We start from the raw sequence: 16,620 nt of genomic DNA on the forward strand, positions 1-16,620 counted from the left end.
GAAGGAAGAAAAGCTCGAAATGGATGGATGCTGCTCCGTTTCGGGTTCTTCCTCTCAGAATACCAGATACACGACGACTACACCGCTACTACTACCACCACTACTACTACTGCCATTATCACCGTTTCATTGTTTATTTCGTTCGAAATGTTTCAGTCAGTGTTCGCGTCCGTCGGCCACACAATGGTGGCGATCCAATCGAGGTAGTGGTAGGGGCGGGTATAGATGGCCGGCGTACCCGATCCGCACCCGGTACCGACCGAGGTGATGCCGGCCAGAACGTACTTCTGCGAGGGCTGCTCACCGATGTAGTAGAGCGGTCCGCCCGAGTCGCCACTGCAGGTATCCGAGTGGTAGCCCCCAGCCCCTTCACCACCACTACCACTGGCCAGCTGGTGACCGACGGCGCAGTACTGCTGATCGAGGAGACCGTCCGGTAGGTGGGAGCTGGGTAGCACGCGCACCGTACGCAACCGTACCCGGCACTCGTCGAGCGGTACGGTGCTGAGGTTGGTCCGCAGTAACCGGTCGGGGCTCCGGGACCGCTGACCATCGTCACCCCAGCCGGCCGCCAGCAGCTGGATCGTGGTGGCGAGATCGGTCGCAGCCGGGTGGATGCAGGCCGGTCGGACGTCCTCATCGAAGATGAACCCGGTCGACACCTCGATCAAACCGATGTCGTGGTACGCGTAGCGGCGCCGGTATGCCGGGTGTACGTGATGTTCCTGTGTGAGGGAGGGTACACCAGTAAGGCCAAAGAATGGGTTCCCCTCGGACGGGATGCTTACCTTAACCGTACGGTGCTGTACAGCGGCCGGGTTCGGGGGGTTAAGCAGGTTGGTCGTACCCATGCGCACCACCACCGGTCGCCCATGGTCCGTCTCGATGCAGTGTGCCGCGGTAAGGACGAAGGAGGGCGCAATAAGGGTACTACCGCAGGCCCACAGGTAGCTCGGCCCCGTACCGTCCATCACTGGCCCACCGTCCGCATCCTCGGGCGTATCCTCGGCTCGGCTGGTTGGCTCGCGATAACCGAGCGCTGCAATGAACGGTACCTCACCCCGGTACGCATCCTCCCCACCGACGATGTGGAATGACAGCTCGGACTGCACACCGTCATAACCGTCGCATGCCTGCACCGCTGATTGCATTCCCCGCTGGCTAGAGGGGGGGGGGGGGTGAGGGAGGTGGTGGAGAAAAGAAACTTGGTGTCCACATACTAGCAACCAGGACCTCCTTCTCCTCCTCCTGCTTCGACTTACAGTAACGATTCGCCCGGGAAGCAACAGATGATGGGTTCCGTGCCGTCGAAGCCACAGATCGAGAGCTCGGCGTGCGTCAGTGTCCGATCCCGGAGTCCGGTTCGCGCCCAACCACAGTCGGCCCCTCGCCGGCAGATGCCCAAACGGCCCGAGCGCAGTGTGCACGTGTCATTCTCTGAAATGCGCCGCAGAATTGAGGACGAGAAGGAGCACAAGGGCAGTCTGACTGAACACCTACCGAACAGCTGCTTCTTCGACCAGCCGATGGTAACCGGCGGTTGCGGCGACCCATCGGCCAGTGTCATCGTGGCGCACCACAAGTACGGCACCATTACGAGGAGCGCAGGCCACCATGACCGCCACTTGCCACTTGCAAGGAGCACCATTAGCCAGACACACACACACACACACAAACAGACAGACAGACACACAGGCACAGGTTTGTGGTGATCGTCAATCGATCGCTCTCCGTTGCGGCTACTGCTCGGTTGCTTAACCTGCTTTGCTAACACCTTCTTTAACACACTCTTGAGTTCCCTGTTTGTTTCTCTGTCTTTCTCGCAGGCTTTTTCTTCTTCTCCCTTTTCGTGTTCCCCTTTCTTCACTTCTTTTGTTGGTTTTCCGGATTTTCCAGAATATTCTGATCGGTTTTCCCCCACCTTTTCCTTTCTTCTTCGATCGCGGATCCTCGTTGCTATTGTCCAATAGATCCTCTACTAAAAAAAAGGGTGCTGATATTTGCCCTACCGTTTCTCTGTCTCTTTCTCTCTTCCACCCACACACACACACACAAACACACACAGAGGCAGGGGTACACGCGTTCGCACACAAATGGCAAATCACAGACAGAGGCAGCCCGAGAGGACGTGCAGAACGCGGTCCAGTTGCTAGTGCTAGCGACGTGATGGTGCGTTGGCTGCTGGGGCTGCTGCCCGGAGAGCAAAGCAGCAACCTAGGGAACGGACCGGACTGGACCCCGGACCCGGTTCGCACGGGCACGGATGACCCGCTGGGGGGGGGGGGGGGGGGGGGGGGCTTGCAGGAGGGGAACCGGAATGGCATAGCCGCCGCCGGACATCATCATCATCATCATCCTCTTCGGGACAGTCGCGCATCGGTCGCTCACCCACTCACTCGCTGCCCCCCCCCCCCTCCCCCCTTCCTTCCCGCAAAAACCGAAGCGACTGGATCCGGAATCCGGTCCGGAGAAGCGACAACGACGACGGCGACGAAGAGCGTAAGGTGTCAAAACCGGAATCGAGTGATCGGAACGAGTGACGTCCGGCCATCGTCGTCGTCGTCGTCGTCGACACTCAGCCAGACCAGTAGTGGCCAGCTCGGCTCGAGGCGAGCGACGAGACTTTTCCTGTTTTCGCTCCGTTTTTCAAGCAGCAAAACGACTTTCGGATGATATTCGATCGGCCACCACCACTACCACCATCCGTTGCCTCTTTTTGCTTTTTTTGCCCCAAAAGTCAATATTCTGTATTCTCTGCTCCCCCCCTGCCCCCTCCTACACTTCCAATACTCCATCCAAATCTTTTTTAAACCGTTTTTGCTGTGTGAGGTTCAAGGGCTGCACGGTCCACCACCACCACCACCAATACACACATGCACACGCAATGCTGTACCGTGGCGCACAAATAACAGCAAAACAGCAAAGTTCACGGTTCCGTTTCGACGCGTGGCGCTCGTTGCTTTGCCCCTCCCCCACCGCCAGGTTGCCACTTCCCAAGGTCGCGCGGTCGATGTGGTTTCCCCTGCCGCAACAAAAAAAACCACAACACACACACACACCGTGCGAGGGTGCGAGTGATCCTGGTTATCACTTGCGGTGACCGGTTAAGAGGGGCGACGACGTTATTGCTTTATTGTTTCGTTAAGCCGGAGAGTACGGAGCACCGAGGACGAGCGTCGCCTGCAGCAGATTGACCGCATCGTCGTAGCTGTCCTCCTGCGTGCGGACGCAAATCTCCAGCCGCCGGTAGGCGCCACCCCGCAGATCCTCGTGGTGGTCGGCCACACGCAACCGTACCGGGCGCCGGAAATGGCGATTCAGCTCGGGCACGCACGCCTCCGTACCGTACGGGATGGCGAGCGTTGGATCCATGCCAACGCTCACGTACGGTGCCCGATCGTCCAGGTACTCCTGGAGCGTGTGCAGCTTCTGGCCCTGCGCGTCCAGGTAATCGCGCTTGCGGTCACTCTCGTACAGGGGCCGATAGGCGGTGATCAGTACACGCTCGTGTGTCGTCCGATTTCCCGTCGGCAGTCCCGGCTCCCGGCAGTCCAGACTAACCTCGAGAATGGCTGTGTGGGGGAAAGAAAGAACCGGATAAATCGTTATTATGGGCCCTATTGCGAGTGTCTTGTCTTGCAAACGAGACTGCCTTACTACTGCTGAAAAAACTTAGCAGTCTTGTTGAGCTCTTATGAATGAACTAGTGAATTTTTACAGCCTGATTTCAAAACAAATACTAATACTACCAAATTAATCACCAACACCACTAAAATCCAACATCCTTCGGTCCAATGGCAACGCGACTTTCAGTCTCGTTTTCAAGACTCTGAGTCTGGTAGGTTTTGGCACCAGACTCTGAGTCTTGAAAACGAGACTGAAAATGGTATATTTTTTCGGCTTGGTCGTAGTTGCCATTGGAGCGAAAGATGTTGGTTTTTCATTGTGTTGGTGATTAATTTGGTAGTATTAGTATTTGTTTTGAAATCAGGCTGCAAAAAATCACAAGCTCATTCATAAAAGCTAAACAAGACTGCTAAGTTTTTTCAGCAGTAGTAAGGCAGTCTCGTTTGCAAGACAAGACACTCGCAATAGGACCCTATGTCTTGATACGCACGTGGACACACACACACGCAGACTCACCGTTTGCATTGTTGCCAGTATCAGCGCAGCTACAGACAGCCAGAAGGTACAGGGAGGCAACTAGCGTTCCTCGCGAGCATCCTCGCCACGTCATCATGAGGGTTTCGCGCGGATGAAACGGCAACAGAACAACACGTCAGGCGACGGGGACGAGAACAGAGACAGAGTCTGTAGTGTACCGGCGCTGCGGTGGTGGCTCGTTGACTGACGCCAAACGAGCTCCATTACCCGGTTCCCGCCCTCCCCGCCAGGGATGGACGGAATCGGGTACAATACAAAATCTGCAAATCCAGCAAACCCAGCCTTTGTTTATGTTACCACGTTTCGTTTACGACATTGTTTATCTAGGCCATCGTTGCCCGATCGTTCGAGCGATCGTTCGACCGGGGAGCCAGGTCAGCGCACGTCGAGGGTAAAGTTCTAGAACGGAGCCCTAGAGCTGGACACAGACACAGCCACACGCAAGCACAACCTGCTCCCGGATGACGCTTTGTCGGATGCTGGCAACCCCTCCCACCACCCACCCACCATCACATAAACGCATCGCTCGAAGGCCAAGTGAGGCCGCATTGCGAATACCACAAAGAAGAGAAGAGGCAAAAAAAACAAAAAAACACACAAATTACTTAAAACGAACTAATGAGCTTGCTACCTTGATGCTAACAGGTACTCGGGCGTGTGTTTGTGTGCCTGTGTGCGGGAGGGCGCATGCCAATGTGGTAGCCAAATAGGCACATTGCAGCAGCCACATCATGTCGCTTCCAAATTAGCAGCTTTCCTGAGCGATGGCGTCGACGGTGGCGGCGGCGATGGTTTAAACATTTAATTACCTTCACAATGGAGCTGACCTCCACTCCGCCGATTTCTCTCTACCGCCCCTTTTAAATACGAGTCCCATCCAAACTGCTCTCCCTCTCTCTCTCTCTTTCTTTCTCTTTCTCTCTTTCTCAGCTCTCGCTCTCTCCCTTTGTTTCGAAATGTCAGCGGGCAGCGATCGTTTTGGTAGAACGTTGAACCGTGCGTGAAAATCCAATCCAGTAAACATGATACGCACTGCCTGAAGGAAGGATCGAAACCACAGACAACAAGCGAGCGAACGATCGAGAGCGCCTAGTGTACCTGATGGGATACGAGAGACAGAGAGAGAGAGAGAAAGAAAGAAAGAAAGAAAGAGAAAGAAAGAAAGGAAAAGAGAGATAGAGAGGGAGAGTGCAAATCGTCGTTCGCCTCCCTCTCTTGCTTGATACCTCAGCAGCAGGTAGCACAAAACACCTCACTATCTCTCTCTCTCTCTCTTTCGCGCTCTCGTACTCTCTCTCTACCACGCACACACCCTCACTTACTCTTCGCTCGCATATGGAACTTCTGCACGCTCTTCTTTCGTTGCTGCTGCTGCTGCTGTTACTCGGCGCGATCATAAACACACGCCATTCCATAGCCGTCGTCGTACGCGCACCGGTGTCCAGAGTAGCGCCGTCCAGTGTTCCGCAGTGGTTTACGCATGCCGTTTTACCGCATCACATCAGAGTAGTGTATGGAGTGTTGTTGCGCGCGCAACAATCGCCCCTACCCCTTCCTAGTGTTCCTGCATTCCTTTCGCACACATAAGGACCCCGAAAAGTTGTGTACCGTGCCGTGTGTGCGCGCGCGCACAGGTGGAAGAGGAAGAGCGGGTCGTTGTTGTTGTTGCATCCGGAGAAAGTAGTGGTATAACGCGGCGGTGATCAGCAAGCAGCAGTCGGCGTCGTCGACGCTTCCGGGAATTCCGCTGGGCGCTGCGCGCTGGGCTTTAGTTCCGTCGTTAAATTTCCGTGTACCTCGCGTGTGTATGCGTGTTCCGTTTCGTGCCTTGAGGTGTGCGGTAGAGAGGGATCAACAACAACAACACCAACAAGAAACCAGAAGTAGACTGCGCTTGAAACAAACAGGTTGAAAAAACGCCAAAAATTAGCACGGAACGTGGAGAAGATATCACCTCCAGGAACAAGGTGATCGCGCGATCATCATCATCATCATCGTCATCAGCATCGTGAGTGGAAGATACTGGTGCAGCAGCGCTGCTAACCGCAAAACTATCCGCCGTCCATATTCCGTCCATCAACCCAAGGGCCACCACCATCGATAACCGTTTGTTTTGAGGCCAAAGACCTTTTCGTCCACGCGCTTACGGACACGCGTGTGTGGGGTGGACGCTGGACGGGCTGCTGCTGCTGCTGCTGCTGCTGCTGATCCGCCGTGAGCCGCTTCGACGGGATGATGAGATGAGCAGCTGAAGAACGCTCACCGCTTCTCATCACACCACCAATCAGTGGCTGCTCTAGGGACAGAGGCGGGCAAAAACACACACAAAAGGGCGCCATCGCCCCGCGGTGGGTCGCCACGGGCAGTTGCAATACGCTCCATCGCGTCACGCGTCTGGTTTAACGAGCGCCAGAATGGCACAGGCGCCGCAGCAACCGGGAACCGATGGTACAGCGGTTGTGCGCAATGATCGACCACTCAGTCTTTACGACAATCTGACGGCACCTGGTACTGGTGCTGGCGCTGCTGCCGTTGGCCGTACGATACACTTCCCCGACATACAGTTCCGGTTTGACGAGAGCATTGGAGCGACCATTCCTCCATCGGTTGGGCAGACACTGGACCAGCATCGCCGCTCGCAACACCGCAATTCCGCCCGTTCCGACTTCTTCGGGCTGAGCAGTCCACTGGAACGTACGACGGTTGCTGACGATCAGGAGGAACGCAAGGACGATCAGAACGTTCGGACACCACCAGCACCATCACCACCACCCGCACCCGCATCCGCACCCACAGCATCGTCAACTCCAGTGTCGGCAAAGACGACCGCCGCACCGACGACGACGGATGATGCGGTGGATATGTCCGTGCTCGAGGCATCGGCATCGCCGAATTCGACCCAATCCACCGTTCAGCTGTCCCCGGCCGAATCCCCTGTCCTGCAGCAGCATCATCCTACCACACCGCGTTCATCGCGCCCTAACTCTACCATCAAAACGATCACCATTCAACTGCCGCCCGATACGACCATCCACCGTGGCAGTCCATCCGAGGTGCGTGCGCCATCAATTGAAATTTAAATTATTTGTTTCTGTTTGTATTTCTAGCCATTATTCACCTCAATATCTCCGGTTTTGTTTTTCATTATCTCACCGGCTTTGGCAACTGCACAGGCCGTCTACATGACGACGACCGTGCCGCAAAACTTCGCCAAAAATGCCAGCACGCTGATCGGGCGCCACAAACCGACCCGAAGCAGCCTTCGCCACAGCCGGATGCTGTTGCAGAACAACAGCAAGGGGTACCAGCAGCAGCGTTACCAGCGTGGCAACTCGCTTAACCTGCGCCATCTGCGGCTCAGCAAGGGCCTGATGGTGCTGCAGATACTGATCGGGGCGCTGCTCAGCCTGATCGGGCTCACGATCATGGTCTGGTCCCCGTCGACGCACACAAAGGACAACCCGTACTGGTCCGGGCTGACAGTGAGTATCGTTAGCTGGGCGCGTACGATGAACTCCCCCTTGCGGAACGTACCCATTACCTGAATTGCGCCTTGGTTCGCATACCTTTCCAGCTCATCCTCTGCGGTACTCTGTTCCTCGTGTTGTTCGCCTTCAAGCGGTCTGACCGCCGGGCCGGGCTCGGCAATGGTGGCAAGGATCCGGCGACAACCGCCGATCGGCCTGCTCCGATGTCGCGCAACTGTTTCCGCGAGAACTGTTTTCATGTGCTGCGGGTGAATGCACTTGTCGTGCTGGTGCTCACCATCTTCTTCACGCTGCTCGCCTTCATCTATGCACTCATCCACGCGACCAACCTGTCTTCGCCCGATCTGCGCTGCTTGCCCGAATTTAGCTTCAACGTAAACGCGTCCACCTGCGTCTGCACGTTGGATCCACACGCATTACCGGAGGAACCGGCGGGGACCGGTGGTGAGCCAGGCCCGGTCAGTACCAATCGATCGCTAGAGGAGGACGGTCATCGGCTGGAGTACCGGTAAGAAGCGTGGGGATGCAGAACCATCTATGTCATCACCAATCTAATCGTACGCCCACTTTCTCTGTCTCTCTCTCCTCATTCTCTCTTTGGCTGCAGCGATTTCAACTGCAACGAGGTGCTAGGCATCTGGTATTACGTGACGATCGTGTCGACGGTGCTCAATAGCCTTGGTTGCCTCCTGGCTGCCAGCTTTCTCCTTATCTATGGCATTGAGTGTATGCGCCGTGACGGCATCGACCATCCGCCGCCAGTGCTTCTAAGGAAGACCAACGGGGAAAATGCACCAGCTAGGGATGGCGAGAAGTTCAGCGGCGAGTCAGAGAGTAATCAGCCACTGCTGGCGACCGTTCGTATTCTCGACACCCATCGAGTCGAAGGTAGGGCAGATGTCGCCCAGCAAGACTCGATTGCACGTGCACGGAAAGGAAACGATCAGGAATTGCCCCCCTAACTAGAGCCATTGGCTTTAAACCGCGCTACACAGTTTGCCTGCTAGGCATCTCTTTCTCCGACAGTATTACACTAACATTATATTTGTGCTCTAGTAATATAGGGATGTTATTGGCTTTTTATGTTTTCCCAGCTTAAAAAGCCAATAACATCCCTCATTATTCCAGCAAACACCGCTACATAATATTACATAATCCAGCAATTATCGCTTTCGTGCGTCGTATTCGACTGTTCTGTTGCTGGCTTACCTGTTTTTTAGAGTTTGCATCGTGTGGTATGTAAAACGACACTACTGAGTATAGTATAGTGTCCTTTTGCAAGCATCGTAGCACCGTAGCACCGTACTACTCCTGACCACGAACGGATGAATTGCCTTCCCGTTACATACAATCACCATAGCATGGGTTTCGCTCACATTCTTCCAATGAGTTTGCAGTAGATTTTGATTTTTAACATCAGTTTTATTATAAAATAAGGCAAAGATCAATGGAAGTGATCTCCATCCACTAACTTGGCCGCTTTTGGTTCCTAGTGAACCCACGATAAGGCACTCTCTGTATCATTTCTCTGCTCTACGAATCAGATTCGCACCGACCCAATTTTGGAAATATGTCATATCACGTTTCTAATGTGTGATCAATGTGTTTGATCAATCATACATTTTTCGAGGTTAGGAAATCCTTACGCACCCTCGCTACACTTTCCCTGGTCCTTGGTTCCTTTGTTCAAGTGGAAATCTGGTACAACTGTGTGTTTGTATGTATGTATTGGCATGGCAGTTGCGAAGTGGTGCTTCTTACACTTAGTAAGCTTAGGTTAGGTATTGGATTAAAGATTAGATTGCAACCCGGTACGCACTATGGAACACAGCTGCGCATCCAGCGGTACAGTACCGAGACAAATGGAGAGTCACGGAACGTGAAATAAAATTGGAAATATGTTGCATTGCAATTGAATGTACAGTTCCCGTTTCCACAGCTTTGCTTTAACGTTTAAAGATAAGGTTCGTCCTTCTAGATTGAAATCTATACAACTAAAACTAGAATACAAACAATCGTCGTACGGCACAGATGTGAAAGAACGTCATCAGAAGAACAGATCACCACTGGGCAGGATGTCATCCTTGTGGTGGCTATAGAGTATACTTGCGTACCATAGCATCTGGCTAGCAAAGTCGAGCCCACCGAATATATGTCCAATGAAGGGCTCGTCGCGCGATCTGCGAAAGAGAAGCATTTGGATGTGTCAAACAACAGGTCACCGAACCGCACTACTGTGCACTCGTACCTGCTCTTAAACTCGACATCAATGAGCGTAATCGCCCAGCGGAGGCTTGAACGGTCACGCTTCGGTTCGCAGCCTATGTAGGCGAGCACGCGTGACAGATCAATCTTGAGCAGCTCCTCAAAGGCCCGGTCCTTCTTTTCGATCTTCTTCAGCACGACCAACCCCTTGCCGACGAGCTGCAGCTGATAGTTGCGCAAGCCCTTGGTGCGCCGGTCGGCAAACCGGAGCTCCATCGTCGGCGTCAGCACCGGTGCCTTCTGTATCGTCCGGTACACATCGTTCAGCGTAGTCGTCGGCTTGAGCGTCAGATAGTTGTTTTTCCGGTCCGCTTGATCCCAGTACGTCCACCTACAGTAGTATTTTCAGACGGGTAACGGGTGTTAGAAAACGGGGCAGTTATCATGTGTCTGCAATCTGGCATGCTATTAGAATACTTACCGCACGACGACCTCCAGCACGTTCTCGCGGTAGTGGATGGGTCGTATGAGGCTACCGTTGAGGACAACCTCATAGAGCGTGAGCTTATACCAGGGATGCTTCGTCTTCCCGGCCAGCTCCTTACACACATCTGATGCCGTTTTGGTTGGCGTTATGTCCACGTTAATTTGCGGTTTATCCTGCAAACCACCACCATCATTATCATTAAAGCTGTTAGAACGACCAACTGAGCGGGAAGATGGTGGATGTACACATACCTCGAGCCCAACCTTCTCTATATCGGCCGTTTCCTGCTCCAGGGGTGTGTCGCAGTCGATCATGATCCAAACCTTAAGATCGCCAGAGTGCTTGACCGCGTCGGACAGGTTCTCCGCGGCAGCGTGGTACTTCTGGAGCACCGTCAGCATCAGCTGATCCTTTCGCAGCTCGTCTTCGGTAACGGGGAAGAGACGCCGGTACAGTTGTATCAAATCGGCCACTACCTGCGCGTCCCCCTGGTGGTACGATTGCGTCTCGTCCACCGTGTTCTGGCTGGCGTTCGCCAGCAGCGTTGTTCCCCAGATCATTGCCAGATTCGGTACGCCCATCCGGTTCTGCGCCTCGAGGCTCGCGATGAACGCCAGGTGGCTCAACAACTTCTTCAGCGTGCAGTATTCGATGCGGGGCAGCCGTTGTAGCAGCTGCCGGTACGATTCCACCTTGACCTGCACATCGGTCAGCTGACCGAGCGCAACGAACGAGGCCGCGAACGAGCCGAAGAACGAGCCCGGCAGCTCTCGGATGAACTTCTTCAGAGCACCCGCCACATCGTACTCGCTGTATTCGGCACGGGTTAGCTGCACGTCGAACGCGTCCTCGGCGAACAGCTGCAGTATACGGGCGACCGCCGTCATCGAACCCGACTTCCGGTAGATACCCTCCGACATCGAGCCGTGCGCGTAGATGAAGTTGATGCACTTATCGATCAGCACCGGTACGTCGGCCCGCGTTAGCTGCTGCCCGTGGAGCGACGGTCCATTCTTGTGCGCTACCTGGCGGATCATCTTGCGCCAGATCTGCGTTTCGCGCGGAGAACTCATGATAAAGTAAAGCGTAGCATAGGGCGGACAGTCGATCAGCAGGGTTGGCCCGGTTTCGACGTGCAGGTTCCCGATCGTACCAGTCTCGCTCTCGATCATCGTGATACAGCGCGCCTTGCGCAGATCGAGCTGCTCCAGCCGGCTGTCGGCGTAGCTGAACAGGTGAAGGCGCCGCTTGGCCAGCAGCAACCAGGCACCGGCCCACTCGGCCGTCACCGACTTCTTCACATAACACCAGCCGGCCCGCAGAAACTCGCGCAGCAGCTCCTCCGGAAACACGTCCGTGACCGACTGTAGGATCTTCGCCATCCACAGGTTCCGATCGGGGCGCTTGTGCGTACCGAACATGTACGAGGCCCGGCTCGTCTTGACATTCCCCGTCGCACCGCTCGTTATCAGCAAATCCGGATTGGTGGACATGGCAATGGCGGCACTACCGGCTGTACCAGATCCACTACTGCCCCCGGAACCTCCAGCACCGCCACCGCTCTTCGGCAGGGCCAGCACAATCTCGAAGCAGTGCAGATCGAGCCGCCCCTCACCAGCGAACTTGTGCTGCAGGATGCACTGGATGGCAAGGATGTAGCGCAGCTGCAGCGTCTCCTTTGGCATCGTCTGGTGCGGATCGAGGAATGTTTGGAAGATGCGCTCGCGCAGCACGATCGAGCGGGGTGATAGCTCGTTCAGCACGTCACTAATCTTGCCGGACGGAAACTTGAGCACGTGACCCTTGTACGTGATCAGCCGCTCGGTGAGGCGCGGTTTCGGCACCATCTCGAGCACGGTGCGCACTTCCGGCTTGCCTGTACCCTTTTCCGTCGAACCACGGTTCAGGCTCGGGCGGCGCTTTAGCGCGTTGAGCAGTTTCGAGGCAACGCTGGTCGTCGGTTTCACTGTAGTAGGCGGAGCTGGCTTAACTTGACTTGGTGAGGGTTGGCCTGCTGCCAGCCCATGCTCGAACACTGGATCGGTACCACCGATGGCCTCGAAGTACGAGGGCAGCTCCGTGGCAGGTCGTTCCAGCCCCGGTACCGGCACCATCTCCGTACTGCTCAGCTCGGGAGGCAACGATTGCTTTGTCGCTTTCTCCACCACCGAGCTCGCCGCTTCTCGCACATTGACAGGATTGACGTTGGTCAGTTTCTCGAAGCAACCGGTCTCACCCACATACCAACTAGTCTGCGCTTGCGTCTCCGTTCGGCGGGGATAGCTCAGGTCGGCCAGTGGTGCTGCCTGTCCCGGTGCACGATGACCCTCCTCATCCAGTATCGCTAGATGTGGCCGTATGACGTTCTCATCGACCAGATTCTCCATGCTGTCGCTCGGCAGGTTCAGATTCTGGTGTACGATCTGTGTCACTGGGCGGGAGTCTAGCGGTTCTTCCGACTCCGGACGTGCCACCACCGACGAGCGCTGCTTGGTACGCTTCGGTTTCGCCGGGACCGATTTGGTGGGCGCATCGGGAGCGCTTGCAGCAGCAGTAGCAGCAGTTCGACTGTCTAGCAGAGAATCCGAACGTTTGGGTGGCTTCGGGCATACCGGCTGCGTGTTATCGTCACCATCTTCGTCGTTGTTCGCCAATGCCAGTCGCACTCGGCGGGACGATGTGGGTCGAGCCGTGTACGATTCGGCACTCAGCAGGTCCTCGATGAGGGACAGCTCCCCAATGGTAGACAGCCCTCTGGCACCATCACCGCCACTGGTAACTGTGAGTGGATCGAACTCGTCGATGATGTCCGCGATGGACACCTCATCGTAGTCGTGGCGTCCCATGTAGCTACTCGTTGCCGCCGCACTTCCCACACTAACCGGCATCAGCAGCGAAGACTGCATCTCCGACACGTGGCCGTACAGTGGACTACTGCTGCTGCTGGGACTGCTACCGCTGGAGCCTGCTGCTGCTACTGCTTCCGCTGTGGACGCAGCGGCATCCACCGTGATATCGTAAAAATTCCACGAATCCGACCGGTGATTAGAGCTGGATGGATTCCCGGCAAGCGGTCGGCGACTCGCCGCCAGTTCACCAGCGAGGGATCCCTGCCGGGAGAAGATCTGCCGGGCCCGACGAGCAATAGCGATCGGGGCCTTGCGTAGCTCCGTAAGTGTGTTATCGTCTTCGGAGGCATTTAGCGAGCACGAACTGTTGCTGCTACTGCTGCTGCTACTCGATAGCCCTGTCTTGGGCAGCACGTTAAGCTTTCCGTATAGATGCTGCTGATGGTCCGGCTCGCCTCCAGCAACGTTCGCAGACGAGCAATCGACATAGAACGTCGACTCGTACAGGTTGGATTCGCTTTTGTTTTGCTTCTGTCGTCGCAGCACGCCCGGAGCCGGTATCGGTGACTGATCGGCGCCACTAGTGCCACCCACTGGCTGGCGATTACGCTTCGGCAGAACGCGACTGTAGAGGCTTTGGCTGGCGGGTGCGTTACGCTGAAAGTAGCCCGATGGCGTCGGCCGTTCGGTGGAACCCACCGACGAGGGTGCATCCAGGCTAAGGTTACTCTCGTGCACACTTGACGGGGGTGTAGACGATGGGCTGCCCGAGCCCGGTGCCCAATGCTGCAGGTTCGTCAGCTTTTTACCACGGCACCGCGGCACATCGTACGTCGCCGTATCACCGTCGACGGTCTCCATCGGGTTGACCGTCGCACTGGCGGTTTGATTGTTGAGCAGCGGGCTGTGGAATTGGATACTCTGCAGCGTTTCCGGTATTGCGCCATCATGTGGCCCCCGGCTGCCCGACTGATCGGCGCCTGGTTTCTCACCTTCGTCGCCAGCATCCGCCGTTACCTCGCGCGCTTTGCTGCTTCGGCCTCGACCAACGCTCTTCAGCTTATCGGCTGCCGTTCGGCCTGTCTCCTGGCTCCAGCTCACCAGACTCGTGCCGGTGTGGCGCACATTGTTGGCCACTTTGCGCGTCTTATGCGCCACCCGCTCACCAATCGATTCCGTCAGCAGCCGGGAGGTGGTGCCGATCGTTTTAAACAGATCACCGGGCGAGTTGGTTTTGTATTTGCCGCTGCCCGTGCTACCACGTGCTCCGCCACCGGCACTGTCGGCGCTGTCAACGGATACACCATCCGAATCGACATTGGGCGAGCAGTGTTCGTGTAGGTTGTTACATAGCTTACCGGGCAACCTGTTACTACTGCCACTACCACCTACCAACGGGGAGGATGGTGGGGTTGGCTCAAAGCGGTCTGCCATCCGCTGTTCACCGGCGGTAGCCACGCCAGGGGCCAATTTTTCGGCCGGCTGCTCTACCCGCCGAATAACGACGTTCTGATAGCGACCATCATCATCGCCGTCCTGCTGTCCCTTATCGTTGCTAGCGAGGAGTACCCGCGGACGAGTACTGCGCGGCGCCGGTATCGGTCGTGGTCCAGTCGATCCTAACGGTTCACCTCCGGCAGATGCTTGATCCTGGGGCACGATCCGTGTATTGACATAATCTCCATCAGGACCCGAATCGAACTCCAACGTAATGGCCGGCTTTTGTCGGGACGGTCTGGTGCGTGGGACCGGCACGGGACTCACCGACACGTCCTGCTTCTCTGTCTCCATTTTTTCCTTCTCACTCATAATGTGTTCCAAGGGAAGCCTGCTGTTGCTGCTGGTTCGCTAAAAGTACAGAAAGTGAATCACAGCGGGTAGGTTAATGGTGTGAACAGTTGCATTCAGAGACGAGATGGATGGGGCGGGGCTACTGTCACAAGTGTTCTTTGTTCGCGCTCGCGATCGTGTATGGATCGCGTAGCAGTAGCAGGAGACGCCGGTTCGTTCCATTAACTAGTATCTAGCTGATGAGTCACCACCTAGCGGCCCGGCACTGAATGGAATGTTGTTTATGCAATGGTGTAAAACAGCGGCAGAAATGGGATAGCACAGTGCCACCCCCACCTGCCTCAATGCCTCTCACTCGCTTTCTCGTCACCCAAGGCTCCAAATAGGGGATTCTTTTTCGACCGGGACGTGCGTGTTGGTTAGTGCGTGACCACGATATCAATTACGCGCCGTCGGAATTGGAATCCATATCTCACCAAACCGATAAAGGGCTGGTTACTATCGATAACTGCGCCACGTGGAGGGGGAGCACTGTCCTGGGATGGAGCGAATGGATGGATGACTGGCTGAAGCACCTGACCTCACCTGAAAATCGATTGGGAAAGGGTTCTGTGCCGAAGTGTCCATCTAGGGCAGCAAAATAATTCAAAGCGCATCGGTGTGTTGGTGGTATGTTTGCCACGGATTCTCGATTACGCATTGCGAACAGGTTTTGATCCTCCAATTCTCGATAACCTACCCGATCACCACCACGATCAGCTTGTTGTCGCACTATGCTGCTGTTACTGCTCGCGCACTAGACGACGGGTTATGGTGGAGCCTCGCCTCTCGCTTCACTTTATCAGTCGCACACTCTCACACGACTGCACGGCGGCCTGGTATGATTCATAGCGGCTTCGTCGTAACTGCATGACGAGCACATACATCAAAGCTCTCGATGGATAGTTCCTGGAGAATCTGTTGGGGAGGGAGGTCTCTGTCCTGTGGAATCGTGATACCCCGCTACCAGTCTGCTTCCGCTCACGCAATCACGTTCCTCAAAAACATACACATCACACGCACGACGCACGCATAAAAATACACAAAACACACAAAAGCACAAAAACTACAAAACAAAACAATTATGCTCTCGATGGAACGCAGCTGTGTGGTCAAACGCTGCTATGAAGCAAGCAGCTTTAATGGCAAGGGGAGGGAGTGGCGATATCCGTTGCAATGCTTGCGACTGTTCCCTGCTCTTGCCCAAGTGTGCCCAGCCACCCACTTGTATACAAAACAAAATCTCGCAGCTTGTTTTTCCTTGATCTCCAGCGCAGGCGTGGTCGAAGAATGCCGTAGACCATGCGCGCACTAGCCACGGAACCTCAACTACTACTGTACACGCGCACGCCCTGAGCTAGGTGCGAGGTGCGCCTAAAGTGAGATTGCTGCTTCAGATGGCTTGGTGACACATACCAACACACATTCGTCAACCGTGTCGTTCATTCAATAACAGGGTAAACGAGAGAATGAAAGAAGAAGAGAGAGAGAGAGAGAGAGCATACACAAAAGGTTTAAGTGACATCTCGCACGCACACACACACACACACACACACACACACACAGCGGCGAGTGTGTTAACAAACTGGTTCCGGAA

General features: G+C 55.3%; 4 protein-coding genes across 5 annotated transcripts; 1 reads left to right on the top strand and 3 right to left on the bottom strand.

Annotated features, from left to right (window-relative positions):
* Positions 1–152: 152 nt before the first annotated feature.
* Positions 153–1,567, bottom strand: LOC125956992 (serine protease persephone-like). The gene is made up of 4 exons (XM_049689375.1): positions 1,501–1,567; positions 1,263–1,437; positions 789–1,161; positions 153–725 (listed from the first exon to the last, which is right to left on the bottom strand). The coding sequence occupies exons 1-4, from the start codon at positions 1,565–1,567 to the stop codon at positions 153–155; spliced, it is 1,188 nt and encodes a 395-aa protein (XP_049545332.1).
* Positions 1,568–3,060: 1,493 nt separating this feature from the next.
* Positions 3,061–5,499, bottom strand: LOC125957062 (uncharacterized). The gene is made up of 2 exons (XM_049689509.1): positions 5,487–5,499; positions 3,061–3,572 (listed from the first exon to the last, which is right to left on the bottom strand). Exons 1-2 carry the CDS (start codon positions 5,497–5,499, stop codon positions 3,142–3,144), a joined length of 444 nt encoding a protein of 147 aa, XP_049545466.1. The 3' UTR covers positions 3,061–3,141.
* A 611-nt stretch (positions 5,500–6,110) lies between these two features.
* On the top strand, positions 6,111–8,823 carry LOC125957124 (uncharacterized). Its single transcript, XM_049689640.1, has 4 exons — positions 6,111–7,217; positions 7,338–7,646; positions 7,739–8,160; positions 8,260–8,823. The coding sequence occupies exons 1-4, from the start codon at positions 6,579–6,581 to the stop codon at positions 8,612–8,614; spliced, it is 1,725 nt and encodes a 574-aa protein (XP_049545597.1). The 5' UTR covers positions 6,111–6,578; the 3' UTR covers positions 8,615–8,823.
* A 214-nt stretch (positions 8,824–9,037) lies between these two features.
* Positions 9,038–16,349, bottom strand: LOC125954812 (uncharacterized). Of its 2 annotated transcripts, none has more exons than XM_049685440.1 (5): positions 15,724–16,349; positions 10,596–15,041; positions 10,339–10,517; positions 9,901–10,248; positions 9,038–9,832 (listed from the first exon to the last, which is right to left on the bottom strand). In XM_049685440.1, the coding sequence occupies exons 2-5, from the start codon at positions 15,000–15,002 to the stop codon at positions 9,700–9,702; spliced, it is 5,067 nt and encodes a 1,688-aa protein (XP_049541397.1). In that variant the 5' UTR covers positions 15,003–15,041; positions 15,724–16,349; the 3' UTR covers positions 9,038–9,699. The 2 variants fall into 2 exon arrangements, with proteins under 2 accessions (XP_049541397.1, XP_049541387.1); XM_049685430.1 differs by lacking the exon at positions 15,724–16,349 and adding an exon at positions 15,570–15,690.
* Between the last annotated feature and the right edge of the window lie 271 nt (positions 16,350–16,620).

This window comes from Anopheles darlingi, chromosome X (genome assembly GCF_943734745.1).
Source record: "Anopheles darlingi chromosome X, idAnoDarlMG_H_01, whole genome shotgun sequence".
Lineage (NCBI taxonomy): Eukaryota > Metazoa > Arthropoda > Insecta > Diptera > Culicidae > Anopheles > Anopheles darlingi.